This window comes from Ctenocephalides felis, unplaced genomic scaffold (genome assembly GCF_003426905.1).
Source record: "Ctenocephalides felis isolate EL2017-DRISC unplaced genomic scaffold, ASM342690v1 CF-g0.4_SCAFFOLD_01886, whole genome shotgun sequence".
Taxonomy (NCBI): Eukaryota; Metazoa; Arthropoda; class Insecta; order Siphonaptera; family Pulicidae; genus Ctenocephalides; species Ctenocephalides felis.
The window spans coordinates 60,976,463-60,998,362 of NW_020538040.1; the positions used below are offsets into that span (position 1 = coordinate 60,976,463).

Here is a 21,900-nt window from a genome sequence, read left to right on the forward strand (position 1 = left end):
AAGGAAATCAATACTTTATGGCATTATGCTTTTTCATTTCATAACATAATATAATTTAATTCGCAGATTTTTTGAAAAACCATTTTTTACCTTTTGATTCCTATTGTAAATTGTTACACTAGTAGAAATTCAATTGAATGTTCAGTCGTTGTTCCCAAAACCTGGAAGATCCACTAATAGCAACAAATATATACTACACATAAAAAACATATACATACATTTTTTTTGAGATATGCAAAAATGAACAAAAAATTTGGAAACGTGAAAAAACAATTTTTTTTTGCGATTTCAATAACTCACCATGAGTAGGAATTATGTGTACCCAGAATTCTGTATATACGGTTATCTTAAGATATCCTGAAAGGTATATACGCCATGTGTAAAAGTCAAAAATATTTTTCAAAATTTCTTTGAGAAACCAATTTATATGGTTGAGATGATGCAAATCTGCGAAAAACATGTAAGATTAGTAAGAGGTTTTTTATTTATCGAACTCAACATTTATAACCACTTGAACCGTTGGTTTAAGAAACCTTATTTTCTTGCAGAACCATTCAATATATAGATCTATGTAACCCCTATTTATCTATATTCTACTAGTCCATTAATGACTTAAAGCTATGAATGCATATAGTACATAATGTTTGTACTTACAGATAAATGTTAATCTTATAGGGTTCCTGTACAATGAAATTGAATTCTACTACTGAAATGATGCCATGCTCGTTTCAACATTTCACAGAAGTGCATCCATTCGCACCACGCGAGCAGGCTGCAGGATACCACTTCATGTTCAAAGAGCTTGAGAAAGACTTGTGCGCCATCACGGGATACGATAGAGTTTCTTTTCAGCCAAATAGGTGAAATACAATCAGTCCATAAATCATCTCGAATATTGCATTATTTTCCATTTTTTATTTGAATTTTCTATACTTTCAGCGGTGCCCAAGGTGAATATGCTGGCTTAAGAGCAATCAAAGGTTATCATGAATCCTTAGGTGAGGGGCACAGACACATATGTTTGATACCCGTTTCCGCCCACGGTACTAACCCCGCCTCGGCTCAAATGGCTGGCATGAAGGTACTTCAACAATAATATTAATAATATTTAGCTAATTCAGAAGAAAAATATAAACTAGTGGGGCGCATGGCATCGTGCCTTAAGGAAAATTGCTGGAACTTCCCGTATCAAAAATTATTATTTTTTTAAAAACTATTAACATTTTTGAAAAAATTTTACTTTGAAAAAATTAGATTTTTGAGAAACTATAAATTTGACAAAAAATTACTTTTTTTGAAAAAAAAAATTATTAAAAAAAATGTTTTCTTTTTTGACATATTTTGGAAATTCTGAACTTTTTTTCAAAGCAATCTTATTGCTTTAACTGCATAGAGACGAAATGTCAAAGCGCGTAAGCGCCGCGTTGCCGTCTAACGGATTAACATTGGTACGGTACCCATAGGAATGTAAACAAAATTTATACTTATTGTTAAAATCTCTATAAAATATCTGATAATTTGATGTGAACAACATTTTTAACTAACATTTTTTTTACTTTTTTCATTAGATCTCTGAAACCGCTAGACCTGCCTTCGTGAAAATTAATCAATTTTTCATCTTGTCAATACAAGTAAAATGTTTTTTGAATTATTAAAATCGGACGCTCCGTTCTCTTAAAAACTGAGTTACCATTTTTGGCACTTTTTGTCCCGTATCTTCGGAACGGCTAAGCCTACTTTTGCCAAAAACTAATCAGCACGTCTCCTTATCAATACGAATCGAATGTTTTTTGAATTATTCAAATTGGTTGATCGGTGTTCCTGAAATCGTCGACGAAAATTTGTATCCGCACACACACACGCACACACACACCACACATACACACACTACACCACACACACACATCCATTTTTTAAGGTATGCCAAAATACTCAGAAACCTTTGAAACGTAAAGATATATAAAAAATTTCATTTTTGATTTTTTTGCGATTGCTATAACTTGCTCTACGGGAAGTTAATTATATTTCATCAGACAAAAATACCAATCTAAAGCGTTATTTAATAAAAAAAATCATATTAGACACCAATAATATAATTTCTATTGTGATATGAAATTTCTATCAATGTGAAATTCAATAAATCTATGAAGATGACTGATGATTTTATTTAGCAATCAATTTAGTTTTGATGTCTAATAAATGTTAAGTTTTTTTCGGAAGGTTTCAAAAATGTTGAAGATCCAATTATTTTTTGTTAATTTGTGCATTTTTCTTTTATACTAATCTTTAGTTGCTTTTCTTGCTTTGTTCTGATGGTCAGAGAAACTATGTGATTACTTGTATTTTGAAGTCACGTGTGAGTGTTTTAGGTGGAACCTATTAAAGTCACGTCGGATGGGCTAGTCGACTTAGATTATTTGAAGCAACAGCTAGAAAAACACAGCAAGAATATATCTTGCCTTATGATTACATATCCATCAACATATGGAGTTTTTGAGGAGACAATTGGCGAAGTTTGCCGTTTGGTGCACTTGCACGGTGGACAGGTATAAAATTTAAATAGACAGTGAGAAACATCGATTTTTAATAGTTATGAAATATAATTAATTTTGTGTCCAATTTTGTTGAAGGTTTACCTGGATGGCGCGAATATGAATGCACAAGTTGGATTATGCAGGCCCGGAGATTATGGCTCAGATGTTTCTCATTTGAATTTACATAAAACGTTTTGTATTCCCCATGGAGGAGGCGGCCCGGGTATGGGACCCATTGGCGTGTGAGTATTTTATATTAATAATTGTACACACACACACATATATATATATATATATATATATATATATATATATATATCGAAAATTATTCTCATCATTCAGAATTTTGATCAATTTTATTATATAAACAAATTTCCTAAGGCCTATTATATTTTAGATTTTTGTTAAGACCATGAAACTAATCATGGGCTTCACTAATCTCATTATTAAAATCGTAAAATATTTGATATGATTAATTTAATATGATTGAATTTTGAAAATTGGTTCAAGATTTTTGATGAAAACGTTAACGAAATGTTTTGCAATTTTCCGCTAATTGTATATTTTGCTGTCAAACGGGTCAGATAACTTGAAAAGTCGAGAAAACATAAAGAAACACCAAAAAGTTAAAAAGATAATTGTTACTGTAAAATATATTTGTATATATATACGATTTTAAACTGCAAATTCAATTGGATGCATGAAGGTCTCAGAAATCTAAAACGTGATAAAAATATCTATCTTATCTATCATAAATCTAGAGCAATAGATATATAAATGCAAAAATATATATCTAATAAAATCTCACTTCCTCGCGCGACATTATTATGTTTATTATGCATTATTATGAACATATTATGAATTACGTTTTGTTATTACAGCAAAAAGCATTTAGAACCATTTTTACCTAGTCATCCTGTAATAGACCCATTGGCAGATTGGGAAACAAAGCTAGTTCATTTGGTGTTGTAAGTGCTGCTCCATATGGATCTTCTTCCATACTTCCGATCAGTTGGGCTTATATAAAGGTACATTTTACAAATGTTTACCAGAATTAAGCATTTTTATTTTAATACTTATTTATTGCATATTATATGCATGTATTTCTTTACTGTTATTTGGTTGTAGACCGTGACATTTTTACTTTAATGATTTGTTATTTTTTGAGCTGCAGCTATTGTTTATTTTACCGTTGATCCGCGTTTTTTCTTAATGGACTAAAAATGTCATATTATGGTCTAACTTAAAATTTAATTACATATTTTTTTCTTTTTCTCGTAAATAATAAATTTCATAAATAGTTTTTGGTAAATCTCAAGTCATTAAAATTATTGTTAAAATAATATAAAAAATAATAATTAATATTTTAATTAATTGTTCAGATGATGGGAGCAGATGGACTTCGTAAGGCGACGCAAGTTGCAATACTTAACGCAAATATATGAGCAAAAAGCTCGAACCATATTATAAAACTTTATTTAAAGGTGATAAAAGCAACCTTTGCGCACATGAATTCATATTAGATGTGAGGGATATTAAGAAAACTGCGAATGTTGAAGCAGTCGATATTGCAAAACGTCTGATGGACTACGGTATGTACAATAATCGCACAAATTGCGATTCGATCAAATTGACAGGCAAAGAATATATAAATATTCTAGATACTTTTATAGCGGGTTTTTGTTAATACTTGTGATTGCACATTTCTACACTAGTAGCACCTTAAGGAGTAACACCACTGAAATAGCCCAAAAAACGTGTTTTGGGCATTTTTGGTGAAAGAAAAAGTAATAAAATTCTGATAGTAGAGCAAGTTCATTTGGTGTATATTAAATAGGAATAAAAATTATTATAACAAGATATTCAAAAATGAAGGCACCACTGCCACTTCTGCGAGACACGTAAAATTTGGATTTGCACGTAGAATTTAGATTTGCATAAAATGTTGATTTTTACGAAAAAGGACTTATATGAAAAATAATACTCAAAAACTAACCTTAATTTTTAATGATTAAATTAACATATCAAAAATTTCCTACGCACTTTTCTTCAAAACCTTATTTTAAAGAATTAGAACAAACAAATTTGAATGAAAATTGTTAGAGATTCATCAGCGTTCGGTATGAAAAATCGAGTTTTGAGAAAAACTTGGGTAAGAGTTCAAAATTACGAAAAAATAATACTTTGAGGTATGAGATATTTTTTCATATATTCTGAGTTTCAACTTTTTTAGACTAAAAAATCGTTTGTTCCAAACATTTACAGTGATAATGTGGCTCAATTAATAATTAAGAATTGATCAAGATCATAGCATCTATCATATATTATTAGTAGATAATAAATATTAAATTCGACAACATTTCGAACATTTAGATATTTATTGTAATAATATGCTTCAGAAAAATGTATTTTTAACCTAAGCACTTAAATCTAATAAGATATCGTTTTTATTTTATATGAATTATAACATTAGATATTGATAACAAAATTAATTAATAAATTCAAACGTTGAATAGGATTTCACGCACCTACCATGTCTTTCCCTGTGACCGGAACTTTGATGGTTGAACCCACAGAGTCGGAAGACAAGGAAGAACTCGATAGATTTTGCGAAGCACTCATATTAATTCGTAAAGAAATAGCATTAATTGAGGAAGGAAAATTAGATAGACAAAACAACCCATTAAAATTATCTCCACACACACAACGACAGGTTACAATGGAAAATTGGACAAGAAAATATTCAAGAGAAATGGCAGCTTTTCCAGCGGTTTGTTAATTTTAAACTAATAATTTAACTATAAATTTTCTTTAAAATTATTTTATGATTGGATAATTTATATATATATATATATATATATATATATATGTGTGTGTGTGTGTGTGTGTGTGTGTGATATGTGTATGCGCATATATTTGATATGAAAGTAATATATTTATTATTTACAGCCGTTTGTTAATCCGGAAACTAAAATTTGGCCAACTGTTGCCAGGATAGATGATATCTATGGAGACAAAAACTTAGTATGCACGTGCCCACCAATGTCATCCTACACATAAATTATTAATATTCAAACTAGAAAATTGCCACAAATTGAACATAATAATACTAAAATAATGCATACTTCAACATAAATCATAAAATGCTAATAGTAACAAATGATAAAATTTGGACCTACCACCATTATTTGTTGTGGAACTAATTGAAATTTATTAAGCATGCTTCAATCTCTCGTAGGTTTTTGATATGCGATAATTACTTATTTATTTTTATAATAAAAACAAATGTTTCTCAGAGTTTGTCGATTTGTTTAAATTTTACTATTTTCAGTCATGTTTTTCAATCATGTTGGATCGAAACTACCCAGTAAACAATACATGTTGCCGTAATGAAACTTGTGAGTTACAAAGTTATATAACAAATGTTAACTAAAATTTACATAAGCGCAATGTAACTTTGAGTTAGAAAGTTATATAACAAATGTTATCTAAGTGTAATATACGCGCAATATATATCGATAGTTACAATGTTACATAACAAATGTTAACAAAGTAAGTGTAATATACGCGCAATGTATATCAGGAGTTACAAAGTAATGTACTATTGTTACCTTATATAATAAATGTGCAATGTTTTGTTAGAAAATATTTTCCACAATTTTCTCGACGTTTCTAGTCATTCTGGGTCGAATTTGGAAATTTGAAAAAAGTATAAGTGTGTGATGTGAGCCGACTTTTTTCAAAAATGGCTGGGCCGATTTCAAAAATTTAAAAGCCATTTCATGAAACTCTATGACGACTTGCGTTGATTAGATTTTCGAGAACGATCGGCCAAGAATTAACAGAAAAGTGCTAAAAATTATGTCCACGAAAGTGATCCGTTAATCTTACGTTTTTATTTCAAACGAGACTGATGCTTAACTTAAGAATTGTTTCGATTTTTGCTACCCCGAGACCTCACGCGTCTTTATTTATAGATTATCTTCATTTTTTTTTTCTAAAGCAATAATTTTTGTATTTCATCTATATGAATTTGGGCATAACAACGCTTTTTGTAGTTTACACCAATATCGAATCGTTGAATTGATTAAATTTCATAGAGCTTACAAGTGTGTCTTGTAAGTGAATATTTATTATAAAATTGTCAAAAGTACCATTTGGTGATGTTGGTTGGAGATCTGACGTATTTTTGCTTTGCCGTAAATAGTTTTTCAAAAAAAATATAGTTGTTTAAAGTTTTTTATGTTTTTTTATAATGTCAATTTACTATATAGGAGATCTTAGATCTTTAATTCATGTTGTTGTTCTGGGATAACATGAGAAACTAACTTAAAAATCTTTAAAGACTTTTATAGCTTTGGAACAAAAATATTTATATATTTTCTTAACTATAAAATTTGGATTAAAATCCGATATCGATAATTATGTATAAATAATCTTACATTTTTTAAAACATTTATCTTTTTTATGAACTTTTATAATACTTTAAGTAATAAGTTACATATGAGTGACAAGTGTGTGTTATAGAGTTCCTCTAATACGAAAGTGTACAACCAAATATTCAACTAAGCACATAATTGCATCGATCATGCTGATTAGTTTTTGGTAAAGATCGGCCGGGCGGTTTCTTGTGATTAAATGTTAAAAATTTATTTTGTTTTTAATTAGAATTAACATGGTAACAGGGTTTATGTTCTAAAGAAACAAATATTCGAATATATATATATATATATATATATATATATATATATATATATATATATACACATCATATATATATACAGTAGAACCTCGATTATCCGGACCTCGGTTATACGGATTCGCGATTATCCGGACATAATCGCGTCGGAACTTGCATATTCTGATGTGCATATATACATTAATACATTCTCTGTTTTAACGTGCATACATACATTTTTAAAGGGTGGTGTTATCCCTTAAAGATAAAATAAATGTTATAGAATCATTGAAAAAGGCGAAACCGGCCGTAAGTTAGCTTATAGGTATGGTGTAGATATAGATACATCCACTATAAGCGATATTAAAAGAATGCCGATTCAATTTTGTCGTACACTTGCAAGTTAGATTGTAAAGAGGGTAGTGAAAATCGGAAAATGGTGAAGAGACCGAAAAATAAACTCTTAATATAATATGTATAATGTAATCTAAGTAAATATGTAAGTGTTAATTTTCTAATAAACATCGATTTTTATTGATATCTAGGTATGCATTTGTTATTTTTGATAAACAAAACATTATGCTTCATAATTTGGATTATCCGGATTTTCGATTATCCGGATGCCCATCGACAACAATTAGTCCGGATAATCGAGGCTCTACTGTATATATATATATATATATATATATATATATATATATATATATATATATATACGAAGCATGTGCTCCCACTGATTTTAAAACAGAGTTGTAGTTTCTATTCAATGCTATTTTTTTTTTTAATTTAAATTTTGGGCAGTATAGTAATACTGATTAAAAAGCTTATTTATCAATGTGTAATAATTTACTATATTCAATATTTAATTAAAAAATATTCAACATTAATATGCTCGAGATGAACATAAACAATAAAGAACTATATAATTTAAAATATCAAACACAATATCTATTATATGTCATTCATTTCTAACTTATATTAAAATAAATATAACAAAATTAATGTTCATGTAAATCAGGTTGTCGAAATCGTTGTTCTTTATCTTTGTTGCTAACATGTTCTTTTAGCAATTTCATAATGTTATTATCAAACTCATTTGGTACAGGCTTGTGTCCAGTCGCCCAATAATAAATATCCCAATCATTTAGTGGTAAATTTATGAGCTTATCATACTCTTCTGTTTCTTCTATTGTCATGCCATTCAAATATTTAGCTGCAAATGTGCTTAGCAATAAGCAGTTTTCTAACATTCCACGTTTGCGTGATTGATATAAAAGCCTGGCCTTTTTCTGGTTCAAAGATTCATCCCTTTTAATATTATACTGAGGGATTGGAGGCATTTTAGAGTCATCTACTTCCAATGATTCAAATTCTGGTGTCTTTGTTGCACATAACATTCGAAAAACAATGGGGACATTTTGAAAAAATATGCTTGTTCTACAATTTCTCGCAGCTATCATGGACATTGCTAATACTTCAAAAAATTAGTTTTCAACTAAAATAGAATAATATAAGTAACAAAAATGTTGGTCTTTCATTTAATAAAAGAACTCATAAAATAATGTCTCTCAGATAACTTTATTGAACATCTAAAAATCTTTAAAGAGAATGATATGTAGTGCAATATATTTTTCGAAATCGTATATATATATATATATATATATATATATATATATATATATATTCTTTTTCGAACAACAATTTACGATTAGAACTTTTAGTGGTAAAAATATTATCGAATAAAACTTATTATACTTCTGAATTTTAGAGTCCAATGTTTTTTATATATAATCATTTTCTAATTAATTTGTTTTACGAACCTGATCTACAAAAAGAAATATTGCACGGCCCAGAGATTTTGATTTTACATAACCTCGACTGACAAAACAAAACACTGACATAATGACAGGCTGACAGATGACAGTTGACAAACAGACATACTAAAATAGTTATACACAAATACATGCACATAGATAAGTACACATTTTGGTTATACACATAGATAAAGGAAGAGTATAAACAAGTATAAACATATTAGTATAAAACATACAAACATATTATACTTATTTATCTATGCATATTACTCTTCTTTTATCTAAGCATATTAGTATATTGTCTAGGAATGAAAAATCTGGATATGTGTGTGTGTGTGTGTGCGGATACAAATTTTCGTCGACGATTTTGGGAAGACCGATCAACCGATTTAAATAATTGAAAAAACATTCCATTCGTATTGATAAAGAGACCTGCTGATTAGTTTTTGGCGAAGGCAGGTCTAGCCGTTCCGAAGATACGGGGCAAAAAGTGGCAGAAACGGTACTAGCTTTAATAGATAAAAGAAGAGGATAGAGATCGCTTTTAAAATAACGGAGCGTCCGATTTTAATAATTCAAAAAACATTTTACTTGTATTGTCAAGATGAACTGATGATTAAATTTTTGGGAAGGGCGGTCTAGCGGTTATGGACTCTCAATAAAATAAGTTAAAAAAATGCTATTTGGTGGTCACAAATATTCATTAAACAAATTAAAGTAAATTTTTTTGGGTTTCGTACCAAGATTTTTAATTTTGAAGTTCATTTATATGGTTCAAACAAATATCCTCGACATTTTCGATAGTATGGAATACCCGATTTGTATCATTGAAAAAACATTCGGTTCGTACGCAAGGCATTTTTGCAAAAGGTACATCTTATCCTTCCGGAGATATGGAGCGCAAAGGGTGTAAAAATTTCATGCTGCTTTTGAAAGAACGGATCATCCGATTAGATTAATTCAAAAAACCTATTGCTTGTGTAGATGGTGTGCAAAAAATGGTTTTACAAAAAATTTCGTAGTTTTGAAAATTTTCAAAAAACTAACATTTTTGAAATTTTTCATAATCTGGAAATAAAATCTAAATTTCAAAAAATTTGAAAAATACCGAAATTTAAAAAAAAAGATTACTTACAAAATGTCTTTATAATAAATAATCTATTTGAAATTATTCAAAACAATTATTGATTATTTTTATTCCTCAAATTTTTAATTATGGTAGGGAAGTTTCAGCTAATTGCCTTAAGGCACAATGCCATGCGCCACTAGTTTTTTTTTCAAAACGATAATTTTATTCAATTGTCTGGAATGGGAAATAATCTCATCAACTGGCAAAAAATTATTCACTGTCAATTTCATTAATGTGGTGAACTTTAACTCACAATATCAATATATGCTCGATAATATATGAGAGTAATGTGGTCCCCTGAAATAGGCATAAATGAATAATATAACATATATTGTAGATCACATATTATACAAAAAAAAATCATTAAAGTTTGCGCATATTGTTTATTAATATGTATACTTAAAAAGGTACACAAATTGGTTATAAAAACAATTACTAAATATTCAAGTTATTGCAGTTACATTTGCACAGAAAACCATTTTCAGCCACAGATTTCACATCCTCAAATATATTAAATTTTTTTTGAAAATCATTTCATTTTACTTTATTATATCTAGTTTCTCCCTTTTAAAATCATGCATATTCATTTTTGCTTTAAATATATTAATACAATTGTAATTTAATTTAAGTTTTAATTTATTAATCACAAAACCCTTATGGTACAAATTAAAATATTTAATCACATCAGTAACTTAATTATTAATGAGAGGAACTATCTAAAATATCTTTATAATAAATATGTTCATCACACTTGTTAAGTCAATATCCTTCTGCTTTACCGAGATAAACTTTTCCTTCACATATAAAATCTTATTCAATAATAGTTGATTATTTTTAACTAAATTTAGCTAAGTGCCAGCTTTACATTTCAAGTCAATATTCTCCTGCTTTAGAGAGATCAACTCTTCCTTCATTCTTAAAATCTCATTCATTAATAGTTCATTATTTTCGGCCAAAATACTATTTTCCTTCATTACCTTCTTTTCATTCTCTCTCAGTTCTCTTATAACTTGATTATCACTTGATACATAGATTCCTGCAAAAAATATTTGTAATGTAATTGTGATCATAAAATAAATGCTTAATTAGCATGATAGCTTACCGCACTGTCCCCTGAATTTATGTTTTAGTATGTCCATTTGTGCTTTCATGTGCTGGGAATCTTTTTAGACTTTTCCTCTATTGAATTACAAGATATGCGTAATTTATCACAGTCCCGTCTAAATTAAAATTATAAAATAACTATCTAATTAACTGAATATTTATTTTTATTGGTAATGATTCAAAAACATGCTATTCGTTTTGTTTTATGAGAATTGAAATATTGCTCTAGTATCTGGAACATATATAAAATCATAATCTGTAGTGCTATAATCAATTCAATTCAAACTCTGTTAGCAAAAAACTTTGTGAATGAGATTGGACAGCTTTCACAATACTTACTTTAGTTTTGTTTTTTCCTTGTTATCACTTTCTAGTTTACTTTTTAATTTGTTACAATTCATTTGTAATGCTGATATTTCAGTATTGCTAATTTGCAGTTCCCTTTTAAATTTGTTGTTCAATTTCTAAAAAGCAGTAAGTGATAAGTAAGCTTTGTTTCTTTATATATATATATATATATATATATATATATATATATATATATATATATATTATTAGCGGTAATAAAACGGTGATGGAAATAATAAGCAAGGGAGGGGAAGAAAATTATTGTTTTTGTGATGCTCTCATACCATGGATCTTCCTTCCCATATATATATATATAATATATATATATATATATAATATATAAATATATTATATATATAAAAATATATATATAAAAAATATATATTATTTCACCACCTAAAGAAAAATCTCTCGCTTTATATATATATATATATATATATATATATATATATATATGTATGTATGTATATAAGCATGCATAATACCTGTAATACTTCATTTTGTTTCAATATTTCTTGATTGTCATTTTCAATTTTTTTTTTCTTAGACTCGAGATTACGATAAAGTGTTATCAATTCCCACATCACATTACACAACGAGACTGCTGGATTTTTTGAGCATTGTAATGACATAGAATTAATCCCGAATATGAGAAGTTCCTAAAAAAATTTTTATGTAATGCTACTTAATCATTTTTAATATAAAATTAAATACCTCATCCAGTGTAATTAGGTTTTCAGTCAAATTCTCTTCATCGCATTTCAAATTTTCCGATATAAATTGTGAATTGTTCTTCCTTTGTAATAAAGCATTTATTTCATCATTTACATCATCAATATCAATTTCTTTTTCATGCTTCGCCATAAATGAATAGAAATCCATTCTATAAATATACCAGGTTAATCAAAATAAAAGAAATTTATGCAATTTTTGGCTACTCTATTTAAAAAATAACAAATAATTATAAATTTACGGTTAGTACAATAATAATCCCTTTACACTCACTTTGTTGCAAGCAGTTCTGGTAATTTCTACAGTTTTAAAATTTCATAAGTTTACGTTCGGTCGGTACGAAAATAAATGTATTTTGGTATTTAAATAGAAGGGCGTACTCACTTAGCAGAAAACAAATCAACAAGTTGTCACCACCGTGTGACATACCTTTCTCTTATTGACGCGGTAGAGTTTGAGGGCGCAGCGGTCGCAGTCGTTCTGTTATAATTCATAAACTCATCATAATTAGATAATCAGATTATTTATTGTTCGAAATCGTATCGGATTGATTACTTGGCGTTGTTCTCATTAAATTATTATTTATTTGTTCATTAATTTGTTTTTGATAAACAAACTTTATCAGTGTATGCTTACTTATCTATGATGCTAGTATTCAACGAAAATTATAAATATAGTAAAACCACTTATTATCTATGAGTAAAACTACTCTTTTTTTATCTATGAGTAAAACCTCCTTATTAGCGGGGGGTATCAATAAATAATCCGCAAATACAGGATGGCATTTTACATGAAGTCATAGAGAAACTTTCCAAGGTGACTAAATAACCCGCAAATACAGGATGGCATTTTATATGAAATTGTAGGGGATATGTTTCAAGGTAACACAATAAAGAAAAATAAATATTGTTGACTATTATTCATTATGCAATATTTTAAGTATAACAGATCCCACATTAAAATTAGTTAGTAATAACTTTAGTATCAAATCTAACATCAAAAAAATGTCAATTTATAAAAGTTTTATATTAATGTTAGATGTGGTACTAAACTTATTACCAACTAACTTTAATATGAAATCTTTCAATCTTAAAATATTGCATATTCCCCAGCAATATATAAAACAAATATCGTTTTTAATTATAGTTTTTGTACATTTTGATTAATTTTGTTGCGGCTAAGGCAATGATTTGAAGAACTTTGTAATTTTATTTTGCTTCTTTAATTCAAACTGATACTCAGTCACATCAATAATTTGTCCCTTAAAAATAACACTTGATCAATGCCCATATAGAAATCGCACAGTTTATTTTTAATTCTTTACTCAGATTTTTCAAATTGTTTTTCTTTAGTGGGCTCTGAATGTGGATTTCATGGATTAAATTAAATTTAATTTTTATTATTATTATATGATGAAAAGGAAGAAATCGTAATAGTAATCATAGATAAATGAAAATAAATATCAAGTGATACACACAATTATTTAAGTGTATATAATAATATTCAAGTAAGTAAAATAACATAGTTAAAAGAGGAGTATAATAGTAATTAAGTGAAAACATCACATGATCGCAATATAAAAGTGTCTTGTCCCTACTAGACAATATTAGAATATACTTGTTTATCTATGATTAGAATCTTTTAGATTTAGAATTAGAATACTCTTCTTTTATCTATGATTAGAATACCCCGTGTTCATCTTGTCTTGTCTATATAAATCGTTTCTGATGGCTACGCTTAACTTTTGACATATGTTTACTGGGCTCGTTTCTTTTTTTGCAGGTTATGGATTTTGTTTTGAAATAATTTTACTTAAGTACGGATTGTAGGACGGATTGTACTAAAGTATTTCGACGTATTTTAAAATGACTAGCGAAGTAGATTTGGGTATTTTACTAGAATGCGAATCTTGGTTTTTAACCAGTAGATTTTTTCCAAGCAAAGTTGGAGGTAAACCAGCTTGGTTGTCTTTAAAAGATTTGCCTGACTCGGAAAGTTTACAATGTGATTCATGTAAAGAACCAACTATTCTTCTTTGCCAAGTAATGATTACAATAAATTATTATACGTATGCAGAATATGTAATTATAAATAATATTATTTATTATTAAAAAGGTGTATGCACCAATAGATGATCAACCAGAATGTTTTCATAGGACTATATTTGTATTTATTTGCACCAATGGGCTTTGTTGCAAAGTGAATGATGTTGGGTTTGTATATATTTTAACCAGATTAAACTTAAGTTTATAAGTTTAACTTAAGTTATATGTATGCATGTGCAACATCACATAAATCAAATACCGCATTATAAAAAAGTATACATATATTTTTTATAAAATATATTTTCAATTAAATTGTTTCTTACTTGAAGTAGTTAACTAGTATCATTGTTAATTTATATTGAGTGTGGTTCAAATTGTTTTGATTAAATATTTGGAAACACGAATTATATATTGTTTGGAAATTAAAATTTGACTTGAATAAATTTCCATTGTTTATTGCAGAAATTTGAAAGTGTTTCGGAGTCAGTTACCGAGAATCAATGATTTTTACTCTTCCAATCCTCCAGAAGAAATTGAAGAGGTATGCATTGTTTATTCCTTCTGTATTTTTTTTTTATTTACTATAAAAATTGTATTTATGTATGTGTGAATCAAATGAATAGGATGTCCCACTTGCTCTACCACCGTTATGTGCAGTTTGCGGAAGTTCAGGACGTTTTAAATGTGGCAATTGCCACTTATACAGGTACTGTAGCAAAATCCATCAGGTTGCTCATTGGAAGAGTGGACATAAATCACTGTGTAAAACCTTAAATCAGGTATGTGTTGTGCTTTACCTGCATAACTTATTTCACTATTAATAAAATATATGTGAAAATTTATAGGAAAACTCTAATCTAGCAGGGCTGCTTGCAGATACCTCTTTGGATGGCTTTTTGTTAAAGGAATGGTTATTAGATATAGATGCTGAACCTTCAGTAAGAACTTTATTAGATTCTGGCTGTCAATAACGTTATTTACATTATATATATATATATATATATATATATATATATATATATATATATATATATATATTAGGGTGGTCCTTAAAATGGTCATTTTTGAATTTCCTTGCTCCCAGGGGCCCAAATGGTTCCAAATTGATAAAAAACAATTCTTTGAAAGTTTTAGCTCTTAATATTAATGTTTAGATAGAGCACAATTCAATAAAACTTCATATGGAAAGAGCATGGAAAATTTTTTATATATATATATATATATATATATATATATGATAGTTTTTTCGACGTTGATACATATTTGTAATATTTTTGCAGCCCAACCGTCGAATTAAAAAAAGATTAAATAACAAAATTAGGAGAAATAGAAGGAGCACATATTGCCCTCCTATATTCAATGTTATTGATAGCATTGCATTGTGGACACTGCATTGTGCTCCTTCTATTTCTCATTTGTTAATATAATAGTATTTTATTATTTTACACAAATTTAGTGTTCAATCAATTTTACATCATAATTAATTTTTTCTGTTGTTTTTCCTGGTTTGATTACTGAATGATGACACACATCAAGTGTCGAAACGTTTAATGGAATAAATAATTTTGTTATTTAATCTTTTTTTTAATTCAACGGTTGGGCTGCAAAAATATTACATATATATATATATATATATATATATATATATATATATATAGTTGAGCGTTTTTGTTTTTGCGAATCACAGGAATTATACAGAATTACTTGTATGTGCAGATCATAGTGTTGTTTTTTATATTTGTATATATACTTTCTTAAAGGTTATGTCAAATTGTGATGAAACAGATGAATTAGAACGTAGAATGTCAGAATTCAAACTTATGGAAAAAAATAATGAGATTGGTACTATGGCTGATGTGCCTGATAAAGAACTAGAAAATTTTGCGATGGTTGGCGATAAAATGTTTATGAAGTTCAGTAAGCGAGTGTCTTTATATCCTGAACAGGTAAGAATGATAGAATACATAAATAATAACACACAATAGTGCATTCTATATTAGAGCTCTTGCAACAACGTTTTAAGTTTATTTTAATTTGGGTTTTTCTGCCTTCATATTGAATATAGAATAAACAAAATTTATTACTTTTACAAAAATGTGAATTCCTTTTTAATAATGGGTTTAGGTTATAAGGTTTAACCGTGGTGGTGAACCATTGTGGATATCTGATAAAAATACTATTGAACCTGAAGATGTGCCGCCTTGTCAATATTGTAATGGCCCAAGAGTCTTTGAATTTGAGGTATGTATCAAATTGTTGACTATTGAAAGAACTCTGGATTACATTGACAATCACCTTATATAATTTTGTATTGACTTATTGATGTAATTGTATAAACCAATTATTCTAGATTATGCCTCAGCTATTGAATAACATAAATGTTACCACTACTCGATGTAGCATTGATTGGGGTGTTCTTTGTATATATACTTGCAAAAAAAGCTGTGACATCGGAAGTGCTTACAAAAAGGAATTTATTCATAAACAAGATTTTATTGATAAATAATAACTAGCAAAAGTAATTATAGACAAGATTTATTTTGAATAAATTCATAAAAAAATATTTACAATTTTTCTTTAATATTACTAATAAATTAGTTCTTATGAAATTACACAGTTTAATCAAAAATAAGAGTTAACTTCAATAACCTATTCTATAATGTAAGATCTTTATTCATTCTCATTTGCTTCCTTTTATGATATTCTTCAACATTATTATATTGCTTCTTGAATAAACTAGCAGTAAAACTATGCAAATCTGCACATTTGTTTTGAGTTACTATTTCTTGAACCATAGGACATGCAACATTTTCAACTTTAATGTATAGCATTTTCTCTGGATCAAAACAATATTGAACTAAATAATTGTTTCCTAAGAAGTATAAGTTTTTTTCATACGAAGTGAATTTAGTTGCTTCTGCTGGTAATTTTATTGTTTGTAGAATATTACATTCCATAAAATTTGCAGCTGTAAATGATATGCTGCAAATGTTAACATCGCAAGATTTATACAATAAAGCAATTGCTATAATTTTTTCACCAATCACATTTACTTTCATTGATATTATAGCAGTTGATAATTTAACACAAAGAAGTTGTTGCCCTGTGAGATAATGCCATGCTCTTATAGTAGCATCACCTGATGCGGAAAATAATATATCTGGATGTTCAGTCAATATATCTAATGAAGATACAAATTCTTCATGTCCAAGACAATAAGCTACAATATTAAAAGTATCGGGATAAGCAGAAACTCTAATTTTCTCATCTCTATCACATGATATAATGCATCTGAAATTATATATTCCATTATTACAAAAAATTCTATATGTATATTGTATATTATATATTAGTCCATGAGCCTCTGCTTGTTTTTGAAAATCATGCTATCAATCAATATTGAATATGATCAGCCTATACAAAGGAAAGTCTTTATGATACTATTAGGTACCTTATAAAAGTTTCCACTATTAAAATTAGCAAACTTTGTAGATTAAGTTCCTGAACACCAAAGTTATAATAACTTATAATTTTCATATATAATATATAAAAGTGTGATTAAATTACATAACATATTACACTAATATTTAGATGCGAAAGTAAAATATTATAAAAGCGTCTGCTAAAGATATTTATCACAATTGTCAAATAAAGCATTGGCTTATGGTATAATAACTTGCTGCAATTATTACTTATCATCTGGTGTTAATAAGACATCTAGCAACATGCTAAGATGTCCCAAAATTAATTTTGGATGCCATTTATTTTTTTTTTCTGCAAGATACACATCTCCTGTTTTATCTGCTATAACTAACTTATTGCAATTTTCTGAAAATTTCATAGCACTGGCTGCTCTCGACATTGAATATGTTTCAATGCAATCATAAGAATCTGTTTTGAAATAAATGTGCAATACTTTTTGATCAGTCACAATTGCAAAGTATTCACATGTTTTTGAGAATGCTACCATGCAAATGTTTTCTTTGATTTTGGGATTTGACTGGACTATTTTTATATCTGTAGTAGTACTTTCAGCTAAATTGTGAATGAGAATCGTATCATTTACACCAATAAGTAAATTAGTGCGTTTCAATTCCAAAACAGCCATCTTTTATAGAATATCTAATGCACTACGTACTGTTATTCTAACTTATTCAAAGTGCTCATTAGCAACTTCCATTCCAAATGTCACTTATTTTAATAAATAGTTTAAACATAAAATTTACTATATTTAAATTATTTTATACATTATTTAAAAAAAATTAAAACGTAGATATATAAAATTGATAATGCAGTGATGGTATTTCGATGATAAAATAAATGATAGCCTATTTTCAATACACCTAAATAGAAGTCTACGCTAATATAACATAACCCCATACTCTTCTTTTATCTATGCATAACCCTAATTAGAACTTGACCCACGTGCGTCAAATGACAGTTTGATACGCTTCTATGTTATGTATCTATGTATGAAGCTATGAAGCAAATACGCAAATACGCGAAATCTCTTTCATAGATAAGTAAGCTCTCTTTTACCCACTTTTACCTATACTTTGAAGCATCGGTTGCATCGGTTCAAAAAACGTCAACCTAAAGTTTTTTGTCTACACTTTACCATTTTAAAATCTCTATGGGAAAACAAGTGTGACAATAAAATAAAATAAACCCCAAACTTCAAAAATGTTGATCATTTAGCAGTAAAAATAATGTTGAGCATTGTTCGTGCGAGAACTAAATAATCTTAGATAATTAAAACATTGAGGAAGTAACATGATTTGTTAATTGAATTGTATTTATATAAGCTAAAATAGCAGTGATATCTTATTGTTGTTTAAAATGCCAGTAAATATATAACATTTCAGCAGAAGTTTTTTCACGAAACGTCAAGATGTTATTACTCAATTCGTACAAAAATTTATTAGCAAACATTCATAAGTTGCAATATTCTTCATTTACTGCGAAAGTACTTATCGATTCTTATAGGATACCTTTGCCGTTACAATGTAATCATTTTTGCCCTGGCAAAGTCAATAACTCGTTTCGAAATCTTAATAACCGATTATTTCTTAGTAATCAGTGGCGTCATTTGTGCAATGAGGTAAAGGCTGTAAATAAGTTAGTTATAACTTCTCCATATTTACGTCATACGCGGAATTTTCATATGAGCAGTCAAAGATATAAAAATGAAGGGCAGAAAGATTCCAATAAACAAGACGACGAAAAGAATAAAATGAAGTCAGTTCTAGCAAAGGCTTTTCTATGGATGCTCACAGGGTATATGGTAATAGCAATTCTGTCTACCATATTTCCCAACAAACAACGTGATCAACTTGTTCGATACATATCTTGGAATGAGTTTTATCATCATATGCTATCCAGAGGTGAAGTTGAACAAATTATTGTTCGACCTGATTTAGATGTTGTTACAATAATACTTCATGAAGGCGCCGTCATAAAAGGAAGGCGTTTAGAAACTAGAACATTTCACATGAGTGTAATTGATCCTCAGAAATTCGAAGACAAGCTCAGAAATGCAGAGGCTTCGTTAGGAATAAAAGAAGGTATACCAATCACGTATGAAAGAAATGCTGATTTGCCTGGTAAATTGTTCATAACAATATTAATTGGTGCTGTTATATTATCTCTTTTATCCAGAGGTAAGACTTTTAAACCTCCTACGATGGACACCTTCACTCAAATGGGGAGAGCCAAATTCACTTTAGTAGATCCTGTTAATACAACTGGAAAAGGTGTGTTATTTAAAGATGTAGCAGGATTGCAAGAAGCAAAGCAGGAAGTTATGGAATTTGTAGATTACTTGAAAAATCCTGAACGATACAAAACATTAGGAGCTAAGGTGCCAAAAGGTGCACTGCTTCTTGGACCTCCTGGATGTGGTAAAACTATGCTTGCTAAAGCAGTAGCAACTGAAGCGCAGGTACCGTTTCTCTCTATGAATGGTTCAGAATTTATAGAAATGATTGGTGGTCTAGGGGCTGCCAGAGTACGAGACTTGTTCAAAGAAGCTGCTAAAAGAGCTCCATGTATTATATATATTGATGAAATTGATGCAATAGGCCGCCAAAGGGGAGGCGATATGCCAAGCGGAGGCACTGGCGGCCCAGGATCAGGAGAGTCTGAACAAACCTTGAATCAATTGTTAGTTGAAATGGATGGCATGGCTAGTACTGAAGGTGTGCTAATGTTGGCTTCGACAAATAGAGCTGATGTTTTAGATAAAGCACTTCTGCGTCCTGGTCGATTTGATAGACATATTGTGATAGATCTTCCAAATTTAGCTGAACGTAAAGAAATTTTTGTACGCCACCTCTCACCAATAACATTAGAGAAAACTCCAGAATTTTATGCTCCGCGCTTAGCTCCATTAACACCAGGGTTTTCAGGTGCAGATATTGCTAATGTTTGCAATGAAGCTGCATTACATGCTGCTAAAAATAAAGAAACACAAGTTACAGCACAAGATTTAGAGTATGCAGTTGAAAGAGTTGTAGGTGGTACTGAAAAGAGAACACATGCCATGTCTCCTGGTGAGAGAAAAACAGTTGCGTATCATGAAGCAGGACATGCATTAGTAGGATGGCTGCTAAAACATACTGATGCACTGTTAAAAATTACTATAGTACCTCGTACCAACCTAGCCTTAGGATTTGCAATGTATACACCTACTGATCAAAAGTTATTTTCAAAAGAAGAATTATTTGAAAGAATGTGCATGGCTTTAGGAGGACGAGTTGCAGAGTCATTAACATTTAACAAAATCACTACTGGTGCTCAGAATGACTTAGAAAAAGTAACAAAAATGGCTTATGCACAAGTCCAACAGTATGGAATGTCTGAAGCTGTAGGTTTGGTTAGTTTCCCAGAAAAGGATGATGGGGCTATGTTTCAAGGTAAAAAGCCATATAGTAAAACATTAGCGACTTTGATCGATTGTGAAGTTAACAATTTAGTTACCAAAGCATATCTTAAAACAGAAGAAGTGCTCAAGGCGAATAAAGATAAATTAGAATTACTTGCTGAAACACTATTAAAACAAGAAACTTTAAATTACGCAGATGTAGAGAAATTAATTGGGCCACCACCATATGGTCCTAAGAAACTTATAACGCCTGATGAATTCGATGATGTCACACCACTAAATAAGAAAGAAAACACTGATGAAAAAGAATCTAAAGTGTAAACATAATGTATATTTTCCTAAAGTAATTATGAATGCCTATCAGAGTTGTTTTGTGTATTAAAATAATAATATATTTATTTAAGTTTTATACATTGCTAATATTATTTCATTGTTTTTCACAGCCTACCATGATTGTTAGGCAGATTATTGCATAAACTAATATTTAACACAAATACAATTAAAATTATGAAGATATATCAAGCTTTGAAATATGAGTATAGAGGAATGCAAGAAATAAGAACTACATATTTCAATTCAAGTGTGAATATAAATTACATAACTATAAATAAAACTACATAATAATAAAATTAC

General features: G+C 29.0%; 5 protein-coding genes and 1 pseudogene across 5 annotated transcripts; 3 read left to right on the forward strand and 3 right to left on the reverse strand.

The window, feature by feature from the left end:
- The first annotated feature begins 436 nt into the window (after window positions 1-436).
- On the forward strand, window positions 437-5,822 carry LOC113375167 (glycine dehydrogenase (decarboxylating), mitochondrial-like). Its single transcript, XM_026615118.1, is given in 11 exon segments — window positions 437-460; window positions 676-860; window positions 940-1,081; window positions 2,370-2,546; window positions 2,631-2,776; window positions 3,416-3,479; window positions 3,482-3,562; window positions 3,917-3,968; window positions 3,971-4,126; window positions 5,051-5,304; window positions 5,484-5,822. Coding segments are annotated over 11 exon segments (1,392 nt in total). The 3' UTR covers window positions 5,595-5,822.
- Window positions 5,823-8,210: 2,388 nt separating this feature from the next.
- LOC113375169 (succinate dehydrogenase assembly factor 2-B, mitochondrial-like) lies at window positions 8,211-9,161 on the reverse strand. Its single transcript, XM_026615119.1, has 2 exons — window positions 9,033-9,161; window positions 8,211-8,707 (listed from the first exon to the last, which is right to left on the reverse strand). The coding sequence occupies exon 2, from the start codon at window positions 8,676-8,678 to the stop codon at window positions 8,211-8,213; it is 468 nt and encodes a 155-aa protein (XP_026470904.1). The 5' UTR covers window positions 8,679-8,707; window positions 9,033-9,161.
- Window positions 9,162-11,469: 2,308 nt separating this feature from the next.
- LOC113378144 lies at window positions 11,470-12,752 on the reverse strand. The gene is made up of 5 exons (XM_026618669.1): window positions 12,613-12,752; window positions 12,322-12,490; window positions 12,093-12,266; window positions 11,599-11,723; window positions 11,470-11,491 (listed from the first exon to the last, which is right to left on the reverse strand). Exons 2-5 carry the CDS (start codon window positions 12,487-12,489, stop codon window positions 11,485-11,487), a joined length of 474 nt encoding a protein of 157 aa, XP_026474454.1. The 5' UTR covers window position 12,490; window positions 12,613-12,752; the 3' UTR covers window positions 11,470-11,484.
- Window positions 12,753-14,122: 1,370 nt separating this feature from the next.
- Window positions 14,123-16,908, forward strand: LOC113377868 (programmed cell death protein 2-like). The gene is made up of 8 exons (XM_026618309.1): window positions 14,123-14,381; window positions 14,455-14,552; window positions 14,847-14,925; window positions 15,008-15,163; window positions 15,230-15,322; window positions 16,145-16,330; window positions 16,509-16,625; window positions 16,735-16,908. Exons 1-8 carry the CDS (start codon window positions 14,205-14,207, stop codon window positions 16,888-16,890), a joined length of 1,062 nt encoding a protein of 353 aa, XP_026474094.1. The 5' UTR covers window positions 14,123-14,204; the 3' UTR covers window positions 16,891-16,908.
- A 130-nt stretch (window positions 16,909-17,038) lies between these two features.
- Window positions 17,039-18,635, reverse strand: LOC113375170 (tRNA (guanine-N(7)-)-methyltransferase non-catalytic subunit wuho-like). Its single transcript, XM_026615120.1, has 2 exons — window positions 18,077-18,635; window positions 17,039-17,675 (listed from the first exon to the last, which is right to left on the reverse strand). The coding sequence occupies exons 1-2, from the start codon at window positions 18,490-18,492 to the stop codon at window positions 17,039-17,041; spliced, it is 1,053 nt and encodes a 350-aa protein (XP_026470905.1). The 5' UTR covers window positions 18,493-18,635.
- A 625-nt stretch (window positions 18,636-19,260) lies between these two features.
- Window positions 19,261-21,720, forward strand: LOC113377547 (annotated as a pseudogene).
- Window positions 21,721-21,900: the final 180 nt, after the last annotated feature.

What these genes read in the sequence shown, in the direction of transcription:
- LOC113375169 (XM_026615119.1), bottom strand. Translation starts at nt 8,678, where the DNA reads ATGTCCATGATAGCTGCGAGAAATTGTAGAACAAGCATATTTTTTCAA.
- LOC113378144 (XM_026618669.1), bottom strand. Translation starts at nt 12,489, where the DNA reads ATGGATTTCTATTCATTTATGGCGAAGCATGAAAAAGAAATTGATATT. An exon ending in ACCTAATTACACTGGATGAG is followed by an intron (nt 12,267 to 12,321) that starts GTATTTAATTTT and finishes AAATTTTTTTAG; the next exon opens with GAACTTCTCATATTCGGGAT. An exon ending in AACAAAATGAAGTATTACAG is followed by an intron (nt 11,724 to 12,092) that starts GTATTATGCATG and finishes ACTGCTTTTTAG; the next exon opens with AAATTGAACAACAAATTTAA.
- LOC113377868 (XM_026618309.1), top strand. Translation starts at nt 14,205, where the DNA reads ATGACTAGCGAAGTAGATTTGGGTATTTTACTAGAATGCGAATCTTGG. An exon ending in CTCCAGAAGAAATTGAAGAG is followed by an intron (nt 14,926 to 15,007) that starts GTATGCATTGTT and finishes TCAAATGAATAG; the next exon opens with GATGTCCCACTTGCTCTACC. An exon ending in ATATAGATGCTGAACCTTCA is followed by an intron (nt 15,323 to 16,144) that starts GTAAGAACTTTA and finishes ACTTTCTTAAAG; the next exon opens with GTTATGTCAAATTGTGATGA.
- LOC113375170 (XM_026615120.1), bottom strand. Translation starts at nt 18,492, where the DNA reads ATGGCTGTTTTGGAATTGAAACGCACTAATTTACTTATTGGTGTAAAT. An exon ending in TTATTAACACCAGATGATAA is followed by an intron (nt 17,676 to 18,076) that starts GTAATAATTGCA and finishes ATATAATTTCAG; the next exon opens with ATGCATTATATCATGTGATA.